The 22,734-nt window shown below is 43.1% G+C and overlaps 1 protein-coding gene across 2 annotated transcripts in view; it reads left to right on the forward strand.

Annotated features, from left to right (window-relative positions):
* LOC117366407 (vomeronasal type-2 receptor 1-like) overlaps positions 1-22,734 on the forward strand; it is a 53,612-nt gene that overhangs the window by 10,706 nt on the left and 20,172 nt on the right. For both annotated transcript variants that reach the window (XM_033957750.1, XM_033957751.1), the window contains exons 2-3: positions 3,879-4,170; positions 12,491-13,336. In XM_033957750.1, the coding sequence (XP_033813641.1) occupies positions 3,879-4,170; positions 12,491-13,336 (1,138 nt within the window). The remainder of the gene's footprint in view (positions 1-3,878; positions 4,171-12,490; positions 13,337-22,734) is intronic.

Below are 22,734 nucleotides of genomic sequence, written 5' to 3' on the forward strand. Positions count from 1 at the left end.
TGGACATTCAGCGAAACACAATATGCAGATATACATATGAAATACAGAGAGCATAGACTTTAAGAAAGCAAGAATATAGAAATATAATTTGCTTAGCAAGAGTATAAGATGTACATTAAATTTTTGCTAGCGTGAGCAGCTTCTCTGGCCTGCTGCTGCGCACTAGCGTTGTTTTTTCCCTGCAAACCGGAAGCGATATCAGAGGGAGCCAGGCTGGCGTGAGCAGCCGGCCAGAGTAGTTGCGTACGCTGGCGAACATTTAAAGAGGTACGGGGCGGGGAAGGAGAGCATGACAAGGAGGGGGGGGGAGGTGGAAAGGTGACGGCACCCTCACCAAGACTGTGCCTGGGGTGATCTGTCCCCCCCGACCTCCTCTCTATGTCACTGAATGCATACACTCACTCCATTGACCCTAATTTTTGCCATATCAAAGCAGCTTTGCGCTAATATTCTGTAAAGGGTTAGGCATGCCCTTAATAACACCCCCATTAATATGGTATCTTCAACAAAAATTCTTGGCGTTTACATAGACGACAAACTATCCTACCATGAACATATATCTTATATGATTAAAAATTGTTTTTTTAAATTACGGCAGATAAGATCTATTGCCAAATTTCTCACTCCTTCTTCTTTAAACATACTAATCCATTCATTTATAATAGCGAAAATTGACTACTGTAATGCCCTATTCTTAAACATCACACAAAAAGAAATAAGAAGAATACAAATAATTCAAAATACAGCAATAAAATTAATTTATAATTCTAAAAAATTTGACCACGTATCTCCACTACTGATAGATGCACACTGGTTACCAGTAAATCATAGGATCTGTTTTAAACTAATGCTCCTAATTTTCAAAACTTTAACATCCAATGAACCTCAATTTATCTCTAAATCTCTAATCCCATATAAACCTCATCGATCTCTTCGCTCTACTGATCAATGCTTATTAGCAGTTCCATCTCTAAAAATCATAGGCACCAGAAGAGCAGATATTTTTACTGTCGCCGGTCCACAAAGGTGGAATAAACTTCCTCAATTTATTAGAATTGAAAAAAATATCACAACATTTAAAAAACTTTTAAAAACATATTTATTTAAAGATGCCTTTGACTTTTAATAGTTCCTTTAAATTTCTTACGTTTTAGTATTATTGTTTATTAAGTATGATCAAGCCATTTTGTGCTACCTCTTTTACCCTACCTTTTGTACTTTCCCTTTTTTCTTACAAAACCCGAAATTGTAACTTTTTATTTTTTCCCTTTCCCCTCAAGTACGTTTTAAATGTTTTTTTGTTATGTTAATATAATTATTATGTTAAGTTTCTTATCTCTTTTTATTATATTATGTACATCGCTTAGAAATTGTTATAGGCGATCCATCAAAAGATTGAATAAACTTGAAACTTGAAACTTGAAACTAAGTGCATCCCTTTATGGCACCTAATATGAAGTGCAGAATTACCACCTAAGGCTTTACTGTGCACATTAAACAGTCCATAAAGATTAGGGACGGTGTATTAAAATTAGTGACTTGCAAGTATAAATGAAGAAGCATCACATAAGTGAGGCTTTAGCGTGCATATGGTGTCCTTTTCTCTTAATGCTATTACTGATCTCCGAATTAGTCCTGCCATGGAGCATCTGTTATATTTTTGCCGTGCACATTAAGGTCTAAAATTGCCTAGTTGTGCCAAAATTCTTTGCCTTAATTGGCTCAGAAAGAACGAGTAGTTCAAGATGGGGGATCTCGTCTATCTCTCAAACCTCCTCTACCATCACTTCCCTGTATCTACATCAGTGTCTCTCAAACTTTCTCGAGCCGGGGCACACTAAAGGTAGTGGCCACGGCTCGAAGCACCCGGAAGTGCGCGGATGTCGCCGTGATGACATCATGTGTGACATCATCACGTTGACATCCACGCATGCGCAGAGGCCCTCCAGGCAGGCCCTGAAATGTCAGTAGGGCGTGCCAGCAGGGAAGTCTAAAAAATATCAGTTGAGTACCCCCAACCACAGACCTCCCAAGATCCACCCTACACCCACCCAAGTTCTTCCCCAGATCCCGCCCTCTTTACTAATTGTAATGCAATTTTTTTCCATTCATTTTTCATATACACAATATACACAGCAGATATAAATTCTCAAAACTGACACATTTCAGTCACTATATTGAAAATAAAATCATTTTCCCTACATTTGTCTGATGATTTTATTTTTCTTTGCTTTTAACTATGTTTGTAGGGCCTTCTTATCCATTGACTGTTTTTCTCTTCTTCACTTTCTGCCGTGCATCCATCTTTGGCATTAACTTAACATCCAATTTTTCCATTTTCCTGCTTTCTTCTCAAAATCTACTTTTCAGTGTCATACCTTCCCTTCCTCTCTCTCTCCTTCCCTCCCAGTTTCCATGGTCTGACATCTCTCTCTTTCCCTCCTCCCCCCTCCCTCCCCAGTTGTCCTACATTTCTCTCCTTCCCTCCCTCCTCCCAGTCTGGCATCTCTCTCTACTACTACTACTATTATTATTTTTATAGCGCTACCAGACTCCCCTTCTTCCATTCCCTGGTCTAGTATCTCTCCCTTCCTTTAGTCATCTCTCCTCCTCTCCCCCCAAGTGTAACATTTTTCTCTCCCTTCTTCTGCCCCCCTGCAGTCCATCTCCCTTCCCTTCCTCCTTTCTGCCCCCCCCTCCCAGTCCAACATTTCTCCCTCCTTTCCACCAGTCCAACATTTCTTTCTCTCTTCCTCCTGCATGCTTCTTCTCCTCCAGTCCTCCTTCCCTCCTCTAAACAACATCTCTCTCTCTGCTCCACCACTCTTTCCCACTCCTCCCACTGCTGCATGTGTGCCTCCCCCCCCCTCCCACACACACAACATCCTCTAGATGTTCACTAGTGTGAGCAGTAGCTCCAATCTGCTGCTCTTACCACCATCAGCTCTTCCTCTGACATCACCTCTGGGGCAGCAAGTTGGTGATGCTGCTTACGCTGGGAAAGTTAGAGGTAGGGGGGAAGGGAAGGGACATGCATGCATGCATCAGGGGAGCAGGGGGAGCAGAGAAGAGGGTGGAGGAGGGGCGCCAATGCCCCGGGCACCTCTCACCCTTGCTACACCACTGATCGTGCCTAATTTCCGGGAATGCCCCTGATCAGCCCATGTCCTTCCCATGCAACACTGCCTTTTGAGTTGCATGCTATGAAATTTAACAAAGGAAAAAACTGCAGAGATGAATGCACAGGATCTTTTATTGAAGTAGACGCAATGTAGTGATCCCAATGTTGGTTCTCGTGTATGAAGATGCAGGATCCTAGAAGACTACACCAAAATCTTGTCTCTTGCAGTTGATACTTTAGAATCTAAATCACAATTTTGCATGAGGTAAAAACTCTTTATAGTTTATAAATCTTTCCTTAATTGTTTCTGATTATTTTAGCTATACACAGCTGAAAGCAGTGCAACATGCATTTTTTTCTGCAGCCCTCCAAGTACCTACAAATCCAAAATGTGGCCCTGCAAAGGGTTTGAGTTTGAGACTGCTGTGGTGAACACTTTTAGCAATCCCAGTGACTGAAATTCTGACATATTGCTAATTGTATTGTTTGAATGACAATCGTTAATTATATCATTTGAATGTTTACTGTGTTTTAATAATTGCTTTGTATATTTTGTTCATTTTTGCCTTCTGTTTTTACCTTGTACTTATAACAGTGGCGTACCTGGGGTACGTGACACCCAGGGCCCATCATTGTTTGACAAGCCCCCCTTCCCCCCCATGGGTATGGTAAGCTTCTGAATGAAATTGGTCCACGAACTGAAATATTGCAGACATATATATATGGAATCCATGTAACATCGTTTTTTCTTTTGCAGTTTTAACTTCCGAAGTTTACGCTGGACCAGGGCCATGATGCTTGCAATTAAGGAGATTAATAACAGAAAGGATATTCTTCCGAAAATATCCCTGGGATATCAAATATATGACTCATGTTTTACAATCTCCAAATCAGTGGAATGCACCTTAGCTTACCTAACAGGGCAGAATGAAACGACGCCTAATTTCAGGTGCAGTGCCGGAGCTCCCCTTGCAGCTGTCATTGGAGCTGGGGGGTCTGCACTGTCTATTGCGACGGCGAGAATCCTTGGGCTCTACTATTTCCCACAGGTATGCTAAGTATGGTGTGCTTTAAAAACAAAACAAAAACAAAGGACGGACAAACTCCCTATGGAACAAAACCAAAGAACACACGGAAGCAGGGGTGGACCCAGTGACGTAGCGAGGGTAGGAGGTGCCTGGGGTGGTGCCCCCCCCCCCTCTGCTCTTATCCTGCCCCCCCTGCTGTGCCAGTTAGAGATACTGCTCATGCCGGTGGAGTGGGAAGGAGTAGGAGTGGTAGGGTGTAAAGGAAGAGAGGTGCTGGCACCATCATCAAGACTGCGCCTGGGGTAGTCCACCCCACCCCCTGCCTCCCTGCCCCCCGCTTACTATGCCACTGGGTGGACCAAGAACTTTCCTGCACATGAGTGCAAATATAAAGCAAAGCACGGATAGATGAAACACGGGGCTGTGTTCTGCTGGATAGCTGCCTGCTTCGGTGTACTAAAAAGAAAGGCAAGAAAACCACACTTTCCGTCCCACAGCCAGTCCTGGAAAAGCGCGGTTTTATTTGCTTTTCTCTTTTAACACACTGTGAGTACTATCAGATGCAGACTCTGTTTTTTTAATATCTTTTTACATGATACCGGTGCTATTTGTCGAGGTGCCGATTTTTTTTTTTTTAATGATATTTTAATTGCTTTTAAGTGACGCAATCACTTCTCATGTCGCTTAAAGGCAATTAAATCATTGGACCCAGTTCAGTTTGACTGTGTTGGAGCTTGTCCTTACTCCGGATGGTATGCTTCCACCTTAGCGTACTTTTCCAATTTCGAGATGGGATTCTGGCTATTGATTTTTTTGCTCACTTACAATTGGGTCATTATGTGCGCTTTTTAGAGGTGGAGGGATCTGAGGATGGGTTTGGGGAGTAAGCTCCGTGCCTTTTTCGGTCAATTTGAGGAGGACGGCCTGTCCGTTTTGGCATTGTATAAGACGCTGTGCTCTCTTGCTCCGCCCAGGTCGTGGGAGTCATTGTGTGCTCGTTGGGCTCTGGAGTTGGGTCTGCGGCCGGCTGATTTAGATATAGGATGTCTTATTAAGCGTATCCCAACCCTTTCTGTCTCGGCTGAACTCAAGGAGTGTCAGTTTTGGGTGCTACATCGCGCATATCTTACGTGGGTTCATTTATATCACTCTGGTTTCGCAGAGTCGGTGCAATGCGAGAAGTGTGCAGGTGCTCCTAAGTCTTTTTTCCATGCTTTTTGGCGTTGTCCAGTGGTCAGGGCTTTCTGGAGAAGAGTGGTTTATTATTTGAAGCTTTTGTTAGGCCGTTCTATACCTCTCACTCCGGTGGGGTTTCTTTTAGATAAACATGAAGCTTTTGTGAAAGGCAGGATTGGTGGCTAAGAAAATTATTTTGACAGAGTGGGTTTCGGATCGCGCTCCTTCTTATTGGACTTGGGGTAACTGTTTGCATGCCTTGATGTTGCTTGAGAGGGGTCAGGTGCGTAATTCCTTGCGACAATCTAAGTTTTTTTTGCAGGTCTGGGGTCCTTATATATACTTTTTGTCTCATAGAACCTGTAGTCTGATCCTTAATACCTTGCCTGTTTAATTTGCCTTGAGCGGTGAGGGGTTGGCAGCCTTGGGGTGGCTTTTCCCTAGCTTGGTATTTTCGGGGGGGGGGGGAGGGGTTTGTTCATTTGTCATGGTTTGAGTCTTTGTTTGCTGTGTTTTAGTTTTAATTTGGTTTTTTAAGGGGGGGGAGGGGAGGAGGTCCTATGCATTGTCTCTTGGGGCTCATCAGAGTCCAGGACCCTGAATGTCATGCTTTCGCTTTGGTCTTGTTCAGGTCTCCTCAGTTCGGTGGGCTGGGATACTTGCTCCCTTTTTTTTTTTTTTTTTTGCTACCATATTGCTGGTTACTTTTTCATTTTGACTGCAGCATTTTTCTTATGTCATCTCTTGTGCTGGGCTCTTCTGGCTGCTTATTATTCCTTGGTATACTCTGGTTCATTGTTGTGAGGGGCAGGGATAGAGGTTGGGTGAGGGGTGGGGCGGGCTTTGGGGACCGGGGGATCATTGCTGTATATTTCTTGAACAAATGTTGTATCTTCTCCTGTATTCATTGTCATGTTTTTTTGACTTGTTTAATCTAATCTAATCCTTAGGTTTGTATACCGCATCATCTCCACGTTCGTAGAGCTCGACACGGTTTATAGTAGGAGAAATAGGAAGGAACTACAACAGAGGGTTAGAGGTAGAAGTGTGAAGAAAATTTAGAGGACTTGGGATGCCAAGATATAAGAGTTTCCTTGATCCCTAAGTTGGAGGGAGACTTACATTTTTTGAGAAAAGCCAGGTTTTCAGATGTTTGTGGAAAACTTGGAGAGAGCTGAAGTTCCGAAGAGGGGAGGTAAAGTTGTTCCAGAGCTCAGTAATTTTGAAGTGGAGGTAGGTCCCTAGCCTTCCTGTGTGGGAAATGCCTTTTAGCGAGGGGAAGGATAGTTTTAATTTAATAAAATTGTTTCACCTTAAAGGCAATTAAACCATTTTAGTTAGGTGGCGAGAGGGCGGCTACCACCGTCTAACTTTCGGTTGCTGTTGTAGACAGTGACGTAGTAAAGGTAGGAGGCGCCCGGGGCGGTGTTGCCCCCCTGCATCCCCCATGCCATCCTTTCCATGCCCCCACTCCTTCCACGCCTCCGCTTCTTCCCGCCCCATTCCACACTTGCGCTCTCCCTCCACCCCTGTACCTCTTAATCTTCACCAGTGCGCATGTCTTCTGCAGCAGGGTCCTCACGCCAGCATTGGATTCCTCTCTGATGTAGCTTCTTGGTCCCGTGACCTGGAAGTGATTCAGAGGGGAGCCAGGCTGGCGCAAGCTGCAGGCAGAAGTTGCTCACACTAGCGAAGATAATACAGAGGAACGGGTGGGGTGGGGGGGAGGGATGGTGCCAGCAGGGCATGGTGTGGCAGGGCAGGGTGGAGAGGTGCCAGTGCCCCATCGACTTGGCGCCCGGTGCACCCCCCTTTACTATTATTTATTGGTTACCAATGGAATTTAGAATGAAATTTAAACTCCTGATGTGGCACATAGGGCATTATTTGAGTTACAACCATTATATCTCTCTAATCTAGTGTTATTTTACACACCTAGTCGCTCGTTGAGATCTTTAAATGACAATAGAGTAGCTGTTCCCCATATCTCAAAGGCTCACCTTGCCTCAACCAGAAATGGTGCATTTTTCTGCTTGGTTCCAATATTGTGGAACAATTTACCAGTAGAGTTAAGGAAGGAAGAATCATTTCAAAATTTTAAGAGACATCTAAAAGCACATTTTTTTCAAATGGCTCTCCCAAATTGAATAATGGAATGGGGACCGCAATCTGCCTTAATTTGTATTAATTTGTACTGATTTGGGTTTATTTATTTCATATAACCGTTTTAGTGGATATGGTTTAGAAATGTTCATTTCTTTGATGCTTTCAAGCTCTGCCAGTGGCGGATCTGTGCCGGGAGTTGTATTAAGACCTGCAGTAAAATATGACGGTTTGCTATCAGGCCGCTTCAGAGACTTTTCTATCTCTTAAATTTGTTTTATTTTATTTTTAATTTTCTATTTCTTTGATTTTTGATCTTGGAAATGTATTATATGTTGTTATTACTTATTTTTAGTTTATCAGGTACTTTAGCTAGATTGTGAGCCTTCGGGACAGATAGGGTCATTTTTCGCAAGTACCTAATTTCATTTTAGTTTGATACATTGAAAACTGCTTAGGTCAGTAAAATGCAGGAGGGGTATATCAAATCTTAAATAAATATAAACATACTATGCCACTAGTTGTAGAATCTGACCTTTAATACCTGCAAAATAAGAGGCAGTAGAGGCGAAATTAGTGTGTGGCCATTAACTCAGAAAATGGGAAAATTGGCCATTTTCCAGCCATAGGTAAAGTGGCCTTAGCGCATGGGAAAGACCCACGTAAGGGGCACACTAAGGCAGTTTAGTAAAGGGGCCCCTTAGAATTTCCCACTAATGCCAGTTCTACCGCAGGTGTAAGAAATTATGCCAGTATTCTATATAGGAATGTCGGCACCCACATTCCTTTAAAGAACAAGCTCCTAATACCTGCCCTGCTATATAGGAATGCCCTCTTTGGGCTTATGAAATGAAAAAAAAAAAAAAAATCCAATTCTCTAAAAAATACTACGAGTATCTGATTACTATTCAATATATTGTAAACCTCTTTGAATAAATCTCTTCATGAAAAAGTTGGTTAATAATAAATAAATACACTTCTCCCTCCATAATCGCGCTTTCAGCATTCGCGGTTTTGATTATTCACAAATTTTAGCTTGCTGGCTCCTCCCCCCAAATTACATCAGCTTGCATAGAGAAATCGCTGATTCCAAAGCGTTTACAGAGAAAATCGCTGATTCCCAGCACTTTGTTCACCGTGTTTTGCCTCTCCTTCAGGAACAGGCCAGGTCTCCCACCATGTTATTTGCGGTTTCACCATATTCACGATGGTTTTTAATGGAAAACAGCGAATAACATATAAAAAAGTTATTTGCGATTTTTCAAGATTTGCGGTTCTGTTAATCCCCTATCACAGCAAATACAGAGGGAGAAGTGTATAGAATTATTTCACCCAATCTGTGCATACGAAGAAAAAAATAGAATTAATTTCCTAAAGATGATTTGTCACACTTGAGAATTCACGATGTTTATAAGGCCATTATATTTTTTGTGACAGAGGAGATTTTTCTTTAAACTTAATTTGAGATGAAGATTTTAGAGGTATTTAAGACTGATATTTAAAAGTTAAGGGCTCCTTTTATCAAGCAGCATTAGAGTGTTAGACTTTGGGCCGACGAGGTAAATGTTCCAGCACTCATTCAATTCGGTGACAGGTCAAAAGCGCGCGCGCCGACAAAGGCGCACTGAGACAACTGAGCGCAAGGCGGAAGCCCGCACCGAAGAAAAATAGTGTTTTAAGGGGCTCCGATGGGGCCACTTTACTAAATACAGATCGCGCCGGCGTTGTGGGGGGCTTGGGGGGTTGTAACCCCCCACATTATACTGAAAACTTCACTTTTTCCCTAAAAAACAGGGAAAAAGTTAAGTTTCCAGAATAATGAGGGGGGTTACAACCCCCCAAATCCCCCCCCAATGCCGGCACCATCTGTATTCAGTAAAGTGGGGGGATTCCCCACCAACACCCCCCATCGGAGCCCCTTAAAACACTGTTTTTCTTTGGCGCGGGCTTCCGCCTTGCGCTCAGTTGTCTCGGTGCGCCTTTGTCGCCGCGCGCTTTTGACTATGAAACCTCACTGGCCCACAATAAAATGCTCTACCGCTGCTTAATAAAAGGAGCCCTAAGCCATTTCTGCATAATCATTTGGGGCTCCTTTTACAAAGGTGCGTTAGCGTTTTTAGCGCACGCACCGGATTAGCACATGCTATAGCACGCGCTACCCGAAAAACTACCGCCTGCTCAAGAGGAGGTGGTAGCGGCTAGCGCGCGGGGCATTTTAGCGCGCACTATTCCGCGCATTAAGGCCCTAACGCACCTTTGTAAAAGGAGCCCTTAGTGATGTTTGGCAACAGAAGTCTCTCTCCATTTCATAATTCTCACTTATTGTACGAGAGCTATCTTTTGCAGTGTTCTTTGCTGGGGTTTTCTTTTTATCAGCATCTGTATGAAAATATTCAAACATGTACCCATATTTATACCTAGGAAAATTGTGCACCAGAAAAGCAGGTTTAAGTGTGCATCCACAGTTGTAATTTTCAAACTATGGCACTCATTTTGAAACTGAAAACATCTAAATCACGATTTTTGAAGGGCAGAGTTTGATGTTTTACACTGCAATTGAAAGTGTGTTGTGGGTGGGACTACGGTAGGCCCAAAATTAAGATGTCTTTCTGCAGCAATGGAATAGGAAGAAATATCCAATCAGAAAAGAGAGAAAGTTAATGCATAATGGTGTTCTAAAGACTGAAAAAACAAGGATCAATGGACCTCAATCACCCAACCCTCACCCTCCAATGAGAGGCTTACTGGGGTATGATTTTTAGCATTGGTCCAAGAAACCTCGTTACATTTTTAATTTATTTATTTTATTGTTATTATCAATTTAATTAATAGCAGATCGCCAAGTGGATTTGTCAAGCAAAATTTAAAACTGTATCTACATATCTATAAAAGTCCGGAAAAAAAGAGACTTAGCTCAAATCAATGTGGGACAAGAAAACCTAAATGGATCAAAGTTGGATTCAACTGTAAAGGTTTTAAATGAAGTCCACATCTGGTCCGACGGCAGCTCAACTGTTTCACAATACACTGCTTCTTCAGGGACACATTGTCGGAATCATAATATAAAATATGTAGATTTCCAGATATGATTAACTTCTTGGCATTTCAGTATAGAGCAGGATTCATTAACTTTCTCTCTTTTCTGGGTGACATTTTGCATTTTTGGAGAAAGTATGTTTTTCCTTTTTCAGTGTTGTCTTTGTAGATTCAATTGCGTCCAGGGATCAAAAAGCAACCCTGATTGAGCAGCTGGCCTCTGGAGAGATGAAAGCATATCTCCTCCTTCATCTTTCAGTGGTTACTGACCCCCTACCACCCCCCTATGATGTGAAACTGACAGTGGATACCAAACTCTATGACAGCTTCAGTGTTTTGGCCATTCCTAATAGAGCAAGGAGTAGCCCAGTGGTCAGTGCAGTAGACTTTGAAAAAAAAGGACCTAAGTGTAGCTTCCACATTAACTCTTTTATTTCTGTACAAATATGTGAACCTTCCTGGAATATACCAATACCTATTATACCTGAATTTATAAGACACCTAAAAATGTGATGGCTATTAGTTGTGTACCTTTAGGTACAGTAGGTTTGTATCTGTTCCTGAAGAGCTCACAATAACATATACCAGGGGTGTCCAACCTGTGGCCCGAGGGCCGCATGTGGCCCCGTGAAGTATTTTGTGCGGCCCCGGTCGAGGGCGATGCAGTGTTTTTCTCTGCTGCCCCCAGGTGTTTACCGCCTTGCCGGCTCCCTCCTCTGTCTTGCTGCAGCTTTTGAAAGTTTGTGCAACCCCAGAAACATTTTTTTCAGCCAATGCGGCCCAGTGAAGCCAAAAGGTTGGACACCCCTGACATACCCTGTATTTCTCCACATATAGGCCGCCCCCTTATATAGACCGCAAAAAATGTCTAGACAAGTTTTAAAACCGGTAGATAAGCCGCCCCATTGTATTAGCCGCAGCTTATCTACTAGTAACTGGGGCGGCCTATACAGTTTTAAAAAATCATCTCCCCCCTCCCTTGCTGGACGGCCTGAATCACTGCCACCTCGAATCACGGCCAGCGGTGCAAGGTAGGAGAGATCTTTTCGATCTCCATCCCGGCCCCGCGCTGCTTCCTGTGTGCCTTTGCCGTCAGTTATTGCAGGACTCGCGAGTCTCATGAGTCCCGTGAGAACTGAATTGACGGCATCGGCATGTAGGAAGCAGCGCAGGGCCGGGATGGAGATCGAAAAGATCTCTCCTGCCCTGCCCACTGGCCGCGATTCAAGGCGGCAGCGATTCAGGCCTTCCAGCCAGGGAGGTAAGGTGGGGGGGGGGGGGATGATTTTTAAAACTTGTATAGGCCACCCCAGTTTTGCAAGCTGCACCCACTGGACAGGATTGCAAAACCTATATATAGGCCACGGCCTATATATGGGAAAATACGATAAAGGAGTTTAGGTGGGATTTGTATCTGGGCCCCATTGTTTTAAAGTCTACTGCGCTGATCACTAGGCTGCCCCTCTGCTATGCAGAGATGTCTGTGTGGCCATTTTTGTAAAAATGATGTCAGACAGATGTTTTTGTGCTTGCTTTTTTTTTCGGCATTCATATTTTGGATGTTTCATTTTGGAAAATGGCTATTAATTTTGGATGTTTTCAGTGCAAGAATGTCCTCACTTATTTTTAAATCCCGACCTTTTCCCTGTTTGAAAATGGCTGTGAGACGGACCTTTTTTGGGGACGTTATGAGCAGGACTTCCCAATTCTGTCTTGAACTTTCCTTTGAAAATGCTCCTCTGTGTGTGTGCTTTCGTGCTGAAATTTTGATGCATTATAAATCCCCACTCCAAAATGTTTGCAGTGATATACAAATTGTTCCAAATATATCAGTGACAAGCTGGAGCAGTTTTTATTCTGGATTAAGCATTTTATAAAATGATATATGTTCTATCCAGTCTACTCTTCCAAATGGAGACAGTTTGCATGCTATGTCATATCAAGTTTGCCGCTACAGCAGTCTCGTATTCTTAAGCAAAGTTCCTGGCTATAGCTCCTTAGAGTAATTTGATATACTGTTTTACAGATGGGTTATGCCTCTTCTTGCTCAGTTCTTAGTGATAAATTCCAGTTCCCATCATTTCATCGGACAATACCAAATGATGACTTCCAGTCTAAGGCTATGGCAAAAATGGTCATATATTTTGGGTGGACTTGGGTTGGAGCTATCGCAGCTGATGATGACTATGGGAAATATGGAATAAAACGTTTTAAGGAAGAAGTTGAGAAAATGGGTGTGTGTGTAGCTTTCTCTTTAACCCTTCCGAGGCTGTACAACAAAGATGGAGTAAAAGAAATTATAACAGCTTTACAAAAGTACAAGGGTAAAGTCATTATCGTATTTTCATCTGACATTGATTTAGTTCCATTAATGGAAGCAGTCGTGGAAAGCAACGTCACTGATAAAACCTGGATTGCAAGTGAGGCCTGGATCACATCCGACAAGATCGCCAAACTAGAGTACTTTAGTCACCTTGGCGGAACCATAGGCTTTGGAATTCGAAGAGCTTTGATCCCTGGTTTTGAAAAATTTCTCTATGACATACACCCCGAAAAAGGAGACGATGAACTGGTTTATGAATTTTGGGAGAATGCTTTTAATTGCACATGGCATTCAAAGAGAAAATGGATATATACAGACAACAGCACAATCCCAAAACATATTTCTAATAAACCTTGCACGGGGAATGAGAAACTGAAAGATATTAATAATACCTATACTGATGTTTCCGAGCTTCGAATAACATACAGTGTTTACAAGGCCGTTTACACTGTGGCACATGCTCTTCATAATTTAGATGGCTGCATACCAAAACAAGGACCGTTTGAACGTGGAACTTGTGCTAGTATTCTTGATTTTGAGCCCTGGCAAGTATGTATTATATATGCTAAGTTTCAAGTTTATTACTTATCTGATATACTACCTATCATATATTTAAAATAAGTATATTTGTTAAAACAAGGAATTAAAAAAACATCCATACAAGGAACATAAAAAAACAATGGCAGGATACAAAAGGGGACGGGGAACAATACAATTTCCAAAATAATAAAAAAATAAATAAAAAAGGACACACAAATGGGAAGGGAGCAAAACAAATGTTGTGTGCTGATGATAGATCCTCCTAGACAGTAGATGCATCTTTAGGGCTCTTTTTACAAAGGTGCGCTAAGCGTTTCAAGTTTCAAGTTTCATTAAATTTGATAAATCGCTTATTACATACTAAGCGAGTAACAATTAAAAGTATATTATACAACCTTAAAAAGGGGGGTAAGAAATCACTAACTGACAATACAGACGAACTTAGGTACATAAGGGAGGAACAAAGGTGGGCAAAAGTTACAAAATTGCTATTTTTCAGGAGAAAAGAAAACGAAAACCAAGTAAAGGGAAAAACATTAGGATTGGGATTAAAAAGAATTATTATAAAAAGTAAAAGAAACTTTAAAAATAAATATTTTTAGGATCAAATTAAACTAGATTAAAAAAAAAAAAGTATGTTTTAAAAATTAAAAATTAAAAGAAGCTTTAAAAAGAAATGTTTTTAGGTTGGTTTTAAATAAATTAAGATCTTTAACTTCTCTTATATATAAGGGGAGAGTATTCCAGGTAAGAGGGGCCATAACTGAAAATATGTCATGACGTCTGGTGCCAATAATCTTCAAAGAAGGAACCATAAGCAGCCCGTGTGTTGTGGACCTAACGCACACACCGGATTAGCACATGCTAGCCGAAAATTTACCACCTGCTCAAAAGGAGGTGGTAGAGGCTAGCGCGCGCACGCTATTCCGCGTGTTAAGGCCCTAGCACGGCTTTGTAATAGGAGCCTTAAAACAAGAAATGCTTTTAGATATGACTTAAATATTGGTGAAGAGGTTTCTTGTCTAAGATGGCTTGGAAAGGCATTCCATAATGTAGCAGCAACTACAGAATAAATAGTTTTACAGGTGGTGTCAAACTGTATGATGAACCGATGGAATCGAAAGGAGATGTTGAGTGGAACTAAGCAATCTGGAGGTAGTATGAGGAAGTAATAATCTATCGATAAATGTCGGAAAGTGTTCTAGTTTTGTTTAGAAAACAAGAAGTAAGATATTGAAGGTGATACTGTGAGACATGGGCAGCCAGTGAGCGTTTTTTTTAGGAGTGGAGTGACATGATCGTACTTTCCTGAACATAACGATAAGTTGTTGGGTACAATAGAAAATTATTAGAACCATATCTATCTATCTAGGTAGACAGATAGATACACAGGGCTCCTATTACCAAGCCGCGCTAGCGATTTAATGTGCGTAATACCGCGCGCTAAACTGCCGGCTGCGCTAGCCGCTAACGCCTCCCTTGAGCAGGCGGTAGTTTTTAGGCCAGCGCAGGGGGTTAACGCGTGATGAAATGACGCACGCGTTAACCCCGCTAGCGCGGCTTGATAAAAGGAGCCCACAGTATTCCCCCCGCAAATTTGCGGTTTGTGAATCGCGGACTCAGTCTTTCGCGGTATTTTTCGACCACCTCTCCCTGGTACTAAAGTCAGGCTACACCAATCAAGAGCTGCTTTGACACACCAAATAGCTTGTCAAAGCAGCTCCTGATTGGTGTAGCCTGACTTTAGTACCAGGGAGAGGCGATCGGAAAATACGAACCCGATTCTCAGCACCCGCTGGCGCCCCGGCTGCCCTCTCCTGCCTCTCCTGCCTTCGATCCGCTACTAAACCGTATTCGCGGTTTTTTGAAATTCGCGGGAGTTCCTGGAATGGAACCCCCACGAATTTCAGGAGAGTACTGTGTACACATATAGACACACATAAAACGGCAGCTATTGATATGATGAATTTAAGTATAGCCTCAAAGCAATAAACAATTCACCTTATTGTTTCCTTCTTATGTACATATGTGCGTCAGTGGAAAATGGTATTCTAGTAACAAATACACAGCTTACTAATAAACAGTGGAGAGAGAAGAAATTTTAATGGAACCATCAACTTCTTTTTTTTAATCTATATAATAAAACCGTAGGCGGCGCATGCGCAGTCTTATCGGCGTGCTTCCGTGATCCGTATGTCCGTGGCCGCCAAGACTGCAGCATGCCCCGCGCTTACTACGGCCCCACGCGCAGCTCAGTTCGGCACGGCGGTTTCCCCAGATAGGGGAAGCCGAAAAACTCAATCCCGCCTCATGGTCCTGCCGCCGCTCACGAATTCCCCCCCCCCCAATCCTCCTGCAACAGCCGCTACCGCTCCTGTTCAAAGCGGCCTGCTGAGGTTCGCGGCCGCTGTAACGAACCTCGCAGGCCGCTCTCCACATGGTAGCACGTTCCCTCTGACGCAATCGCGTCAGAGGGAACATGCTACCGAGTTGGAGAGCGGCCTGCGAGGTTCGTTACAGCGGCCGCGAACCTCAGCAGGCCACTTTGAACAGGAGCGGTTGCGGGAGGGGGGGGAGTTTTAACAGGAGGAGTCGCCGAAAAAAACCTTCAGCCGCAGCAGGCCAGCACACGGGAAGGGAAGGGGGAGGGGCCGAACGGAGCAGGGCAGCTCAAGGTAAGAAGGGAATGGGGGGTGGGGGAAAATGTTTCTACTACTCAGCAGGGACCTGGAGGGGAAGGGAAAACCGCTGCTGCTTCTGCAAAGGAAAGTGGTGGTAGGGGAGAGAAGGGAATGGGGGGTGGGTGGGGGAAAATGCTGCTACTACTTCTCAGAGATCTGGAGGGGAAGGGAAATATCACAGCTGCTTCTGCAAAATAAAGTGGGGGGGGAGAGAAGGGAATGGGGGGGGGGGGGAAAATGCTGCTACTGCTTCAGCAAGGACCTGGAGGGAAAGAGAAATACCGCTGCTGCTTCTGCAAAGGAAAGTGGGGGGGGAGAGAAGGGAATGGGGGGGTGGGTGGGGGGAAATGCTGCTACTACTTCTCAGAGATCTGGAGGGGAAGGGAAATATCACAGCTGCTTCTGCAAAATAAAGTGGGGGGGAGAGAAGGGAATGGGGGGTGGGGGAAAATGCTGCTACTGCTTCAGCAAGGACCTGGAGGGAAAGAGAAATACCGCTGCTGCTTCTGCAAAGGAAAGTGGGGGGGGGGAGAGAAGGGAATGGGGGGTGGGTGGGGGGAAATGCTGCTACTACTTCACAGGGATCTGGAGGGGAAGGGAAATAGCACTGCTGCTTCTGCAAAGGAAAGTGGGGGGGGGGGGGGGGAGACACAGAAAGAAATACAGACAGACAAAGGAGGCTAGGGAGAGAGACAGACAGAAATAAAGACAGACAGGGGACCAGAGAGACACAGAAATAAAGACAGACAGGCAAAGGGTGCCAGGGAGAGAGAGAAAAAAATTGCAGGAGGGAGAAAGACAGAAAGAAAGGAAGAAAGAAACAGGAGCAGGGAGAGAGACATAAAGAAAGAAAGACAGACAACCATATATTCTAGCACCCGTTAATGTAACGGGCTTAAACACTAGTATATATATATATATATACCCTTTTATATTTTTCATCAAGCTTAACAATCTTGAAGAAGGATCGGAATATACAAAAAGGAAAAAATTAACATATAAATACACCAAAGTGTATATTAGAAATACAATCAGCTATTTAATCCACAAATTTTGGATTCAAGAAAGGAAATACATTTCAATAAACTGAACAAAATATTAAAAATTAGAGTAACGGCAATTTATATCCACCCTACAGCCGATAGACAGGTCATTCATCAATGGACTAAGAAACCTAATAGCTGTTTAGGCTCAAAAAAGAGAAAATTTTTATTTTGATAAGAAATAAAACATTTTGCTGGAAATTTTAACAAAAAAGTAGTCCCAAGGGCCAGGATTCTAGGCCGCAAGGCCAAGAACTCCTTTCTACGCCTCTGGGTTTTCAGAGCTAAATCTGGAAAAATTCTAACATTTGGGCCCAAACATTTGTCATTTATATGACGGAAATATAGACGTAAACCATATTCCCTATCGCTTTCCAAGGCTAGAGTCAACAAAAGAGTGGTTCTATCTGTAACCACCTCAAGAGAACCATCAACTTCAACATGATATTTAAGCCAAACACCAAAATAGTGGAGTGGGCATATAAATTCACATAATATTCAAAAAAACAGTTCTTCAACAAACTTTTCAAAACACTCTCCGGAACATCAAAAAAAGTATGCATAAACATCCCATACTTTGGCTGAAAGATAGTATTATAATAATTTTGGAAATGTGGAAGACCTCTGACTCCTTTTCCCAGCTCACAATAGAGCAGCTTACGCTAATCAATTCAGTGGGATATTCTGTCAATCATTGGTCTACCACCTCCCCCATATATCAACTATATAACAATTAATTAATTGAAAAATCATAAAAGGAACTTAGCTTCTGATGATTGATCTCTTGTGATCATTAATCTTTGGTCACTGATCCCAACAGGGCCCGTTTCGCCCTAAAGCTTCGTCAGGAGATCAGAAGACACATTGTCCCCATGTAGCCCTGTGCAACATGATAAGATTGTGATATGTGCAGCAATCACTTGACAATGCTGATTAAAGCAAGTTTCATGCCAAATAGAAGTGCCGGCACATTGAGCCCAGCTGCTCCTATGCTGCTGTACATATCCTGTCTTCAATACTGGCATCCCCGATATTTAAGTACCATGGCCAGCATTTAAAGTTATATCCTGGTGTTGAATAGCAGGGTGTAAGCCAGTGTTTCTCAACTCAGTCCTGGAGTACGCCCTTGTCAGTCAGGTTTTCAGGATATCCACAATGAATATGCATGAAATGAATTTGCATATAATGGAGGCAGTGTATGCAAATCAAGTTTATGCATATTCATTGTGGATATCCTGAAAACCTGACTGGCAAGGGGGTACTCCAGGACCGACTTGAGAAAAACTGGTGTAAGCCACTTGTTGGAGCTGATCGTGTGACTTCTGTACATTGTTTTCGTTTTGCTCTCAAGAAGGACAATATCCAGGTATGGGCAACATTCAGCAGGGCAGGATTAATTATTCAGTGGGCCCTAGGCACCCAAGCACACTGGGCCCCCTGGATGTGTCCCTCCATGGCCCTGTCCCCTCCCTGCCTCTGCCCTCCTATGTCCCCCACCCCCCCAGCTCCAGAAGTCCAAGTAGCACCTTCTCCTTCCTTCTTCATTATTCAGTGCAGCTGAACTCGCAGTCTTCAAAAGGCCACGGGCAGCGGTTCCTACACAGTCTCTCTCCATTACCTCTTCTGGGAGACTGTTCCACACATCTACCACCCTTTCCGTAAAAAAGTATTTCCTTAGATTACTCCGGCGCCTATCACCTCTTAACTTCATCCTATGCCCTCTCATATCTCCCCTCTCCCGCCTTTACTCTAAAGATTGAGATCTTTAAGTCTGACCTTATACACCTTATAATGAAGACCACACATCATTTTAGTAGCCTTCCTCTGGACCGACTGCATCCTTTTTATATCTTTTTGAAGGTGCGGCTTCCAGAATTGTACACAATATTCTAAATGAGGTCTCACCAAAGTCTTATACAGGGGCATCAATACCTCCTTTTTCCTACTGTCCATACCTCTCCCTATGCAACCTAGTATCTTTCTATCTTTCACCGTCACCTTTACAACCTGTTTGGCCACCTTAAGATCATCATATACAATACACCCAAGTCCCGCTCTTCTGTCATCCATATAAGTTCTTCACCCCCTAAACTGTATTGTTCCCTCGGGTTTTTGCAGCCCAAATGCAAGACCTTGCATTTCCTAGCATTCAATTTTAGCTGCCAAATTTCACACCATTCTTCAAGCTTTGCTAGATCTTTCTTCATGTTATTCACACCATCTGGCATGTCTACTCTATTGCAGATTTTGGTATCATCCGCAAAGAGGCAAATCTTACCCGACAACCCTTCAGCAATATCGTTTATTAAAACATTAGAAAGAACAGGCCCAAGAACAGAACCTTGAGTCACACCGCTGGTAACATCCCTTTCCTGAGAGCGATCTCCTTTGATCACTACCCTTCCCTGATTGCCTTCCACTCAACCAGTTCTTGACCCAGCCCATCACTTTGGGACACATCCCAAGGGCACTCAGTTTATGCATTAGACGTCTGTGTGGAACACTGTCAAAGGCTTTGCAGATCATTGAAAATGCATCCATTAAACTTATAAAGAAAGCCAAGAAATTTGATCATGTTTCGCCTCGCTTAAAGAAAGCCCTTTGGCTTCCGGTCGCTCACCAAATAACTTATAAAATATGTTTGCTAACTTTCAAAACACTTCTTTCAAAGGCCTCTGTATTAATCGACAGACTTCTTATCCTGCATGCCGCCACCAGATTACTGAGATCCAATAATCAACATCTATTGACAGTCCCCTCCCTTAAAATTATCAATACCCGTCGGCAATGCATTTTTTCTGTCACGGCTCCACAAACCCGGAACTCTCATCCTAATCATTTAAGAGAAGAGCGATTTCTAGATAGATTCAAAAGTAATCTAAAATGTTTTCTTTTTAGAGATGCCTCTGATCTTTAAGCTTTTTAACCAAAAGAAAGAGGGGTTCAACCTTGTCTGCAGTGAGAAAACCAATCAGGAACAAACAAACCAAAACTGCAGATGTGTACAACGAAGTAGGCAAAATTTATTGTGACAACCAAAATATATATTAAAACCTTTTTACCAAACAAGAGACCCAACACGGTCCGTGTTTTGGACAACCTTCATCAGGGATCCATGGTAGAAAAAGGAAAAAAACATGTGTCACAAAAAATGTTGAAAAATACAGTAAAACAAACAAATAAAGTGTCGCGCCGAGAGTCACTAAATGTAGTGGGAATCTCGCTAAAGTGATTCCCACTTTAGCGAGATTCCCACTACATTTAGTGACTCTCGGCGTGACACTTTATTTGTTTGGTTTTACTGTATTTTTCAACATTTTTTGTGACACATGTTTTTTCCTTTTTCTACCATGGACCCCTGATGAAGGTTGTCCGAAATGGACCATGTTGGGTCCCTTGTTTGGTAAAAAGGTTTTAATATATATTTTGGTTGTCACAATAAATTTTGCCTACTTCGTTGTACACATCTGCAGTTTTGGTTTGTTTGTTCCTTTAAGCTTTATAAGTCAGGATCTCAATTGCATACTCGCCTCTTCGCTTTTCTGCAGAGCTGCTTCCCTTCTTGTGTTTCCTGTCATTTCATCTTTCATCTATTTCTCTCTCTCTCTCTCTCTCTCTCTTTACTTTTGCTTCTTCTCTGCTTACCCATCCTGATGTTTTTCCCTTTACTGTCTTTCTATCCTATCCATTATTGTATTCTTACCCTCCTCTCCCATTGGGCGCTGTAAGTCCTGCACATCTTTTGTGAGTCTGCCAGTTGGTTCCCCTTGAATATTGTATATATTTTTTAAATTATGTTAATCGCTTAGAATTTTGATGAAACGATCAATCATATTTTAAATAAAAATTGAAACTTAAAATTATGCCTTCAATGCAGGTGTGAACATTTACACCTGCTTTTGAGCAAATGCAAGTGTTTCTGTGCAAAGTTTGCAAGTATGCACATTGCTTAGAGTATTTTGTGAGCAGCACATGCATTTATGAACTCTGCTGTCACTTTGCCAGACCACACTCCCAGCTATGTCTCCTGGTAAAGTACATACCCTCCCCTCTATTTCATCAAGCTGCATAGCAGTACGAGCTAAATGCCAAGCCACCCATTCTATTTCTATGGACAGCTTGGCATTTAGCTTATGCTTCTCAGCAGTGCAGCTTGATATAATGGGGGGGGGGGGGGGGCATATATCTTCATAACAAGCCATGCACATTTGCAGCCTTTGTATTTAATAAATGATCTTTTATGCGCATACTAGTATTTTAGCCCGTTACATTAATGGGTGCTAGAATATATGTCTGTCTGTCTTTCTTTATTTCTGTCTCTCTCTCTCCCTCTCGCTGTCTTTGTTTCTGTCTGTCTCCCTCCTTGGCCCCCTTTGTCTGTCTTTCTGTGCCTCTCCCTGCCCCTGTGTCTTTCTTTTTTTCTTTCTGTCTGCCTTCCTCCCGCTGTCTGTCTTTGTTTCCACCCCACTTCCCTGTGCAGCAGCCACAGCAGCATTCCCTCCCCCTCCATGTCCCTGTGCAGCAGCATTTCCCCCACCCTACTTCCATGTACAGCAGCATTTCGATCCCCCCCCCCCACTTCCCTGCAGCAGCATTTCCTCTCCCCACACCACTTCCCTGTGCAGCAGTAGCGTTTCTCTTACCCCCCATTCCCTTCACACGGTCCCGACAAACCTGCCGATTCCAGCAGCGTGTGCAGCACTCTACACACACTGCTTTGGGGCCTTCTACTGCCCTGATTTACTCTAGCACATCCCTGATGACATCATCAGAGATGCGGCAGAGCAAATCAGAGCAGTAGAAGGCCCAGAAGCAGCGTGTGTAGAGTGCTGCACACGCTGCTGGAATCGGCAGATTTGGAGTCGGGACCGCGAAGAATGTAGTGGCTGGAGTGTTTTGTTGGCACTTCCCTTCCCGCCCTGCGAGGTGTCGCCGTGGCTCCTCTCGATCCCCGCCAGTATTGAAAGCCTTCTCCGAAGCTAGTGCAGCTGGTGAGAGGAGCCGAATATTGTGGAGAGCAGGGAGTCCAGTGCTGGCGGCCAGTCCTGTCGGTGAGTGTAGGTAGGTGCTGGGAAGAAGTAAGGCTGGGAACTTGTGCATGCGCACTCCTGCGGCCACAGACCTATGGATCATGAAAGCACGCAGTTAAGAGTGCGCATGCGCGGCTAGGGTTTTATTATATAGGATGTTGCCATTTTTGAGTGAAAAAGACTTTGTAGAATTACTTTCTCAACATCTCAAATGCTAAGCTGCAATTTACATATTGGACAGGAAATCCTTTTGTTACTTATTATTTAGAATTTACCCTATTAATTCTGCTATTTAGACACTTTTTCTCATCTGAGAGCGCTAGATGCATAAAAGTCAGTGATCGTCGCTAAACCAGTTTTGACTGCTTTAGCGACAATCGCATTTGCCAACCCGATGCGCAAAATGGCTCACCGCATGTTTTTCTCCTCAATCGCCCATTTTCCAATCCGGCTATTCAAATCAATAAAGAATTTTAAAAAACCACGCCATGTAAACTAGACGAGCGATTGATGCACTAACATTGCTTTAGCAATGCAGAAAAAAACGTAATGGGTTTTTGTGATTCAAAAAAGTGACAGGTCAAGACCAGTCACTTACCTGTCTTACTCAATAGTTTAGCCCCCCTTTTTTTTTTTTTTATGGGCACAGATGC

The sequence above is a fragment of the Geotrypetes seraphini genome, chromosome 9 (assembly GCF_902459505.1).
Source record: "Geotrypetes seraphini chromosome 9, aGeoSer1.1, whole genome shotgun sequence".
Taxonomy (NCBI): Eukaryota; Metazoa; Chordata; class Amphibia; order Gymnophiona; family Dermophiidae; genus Geotrypetes; species Geotrypetes seraphini.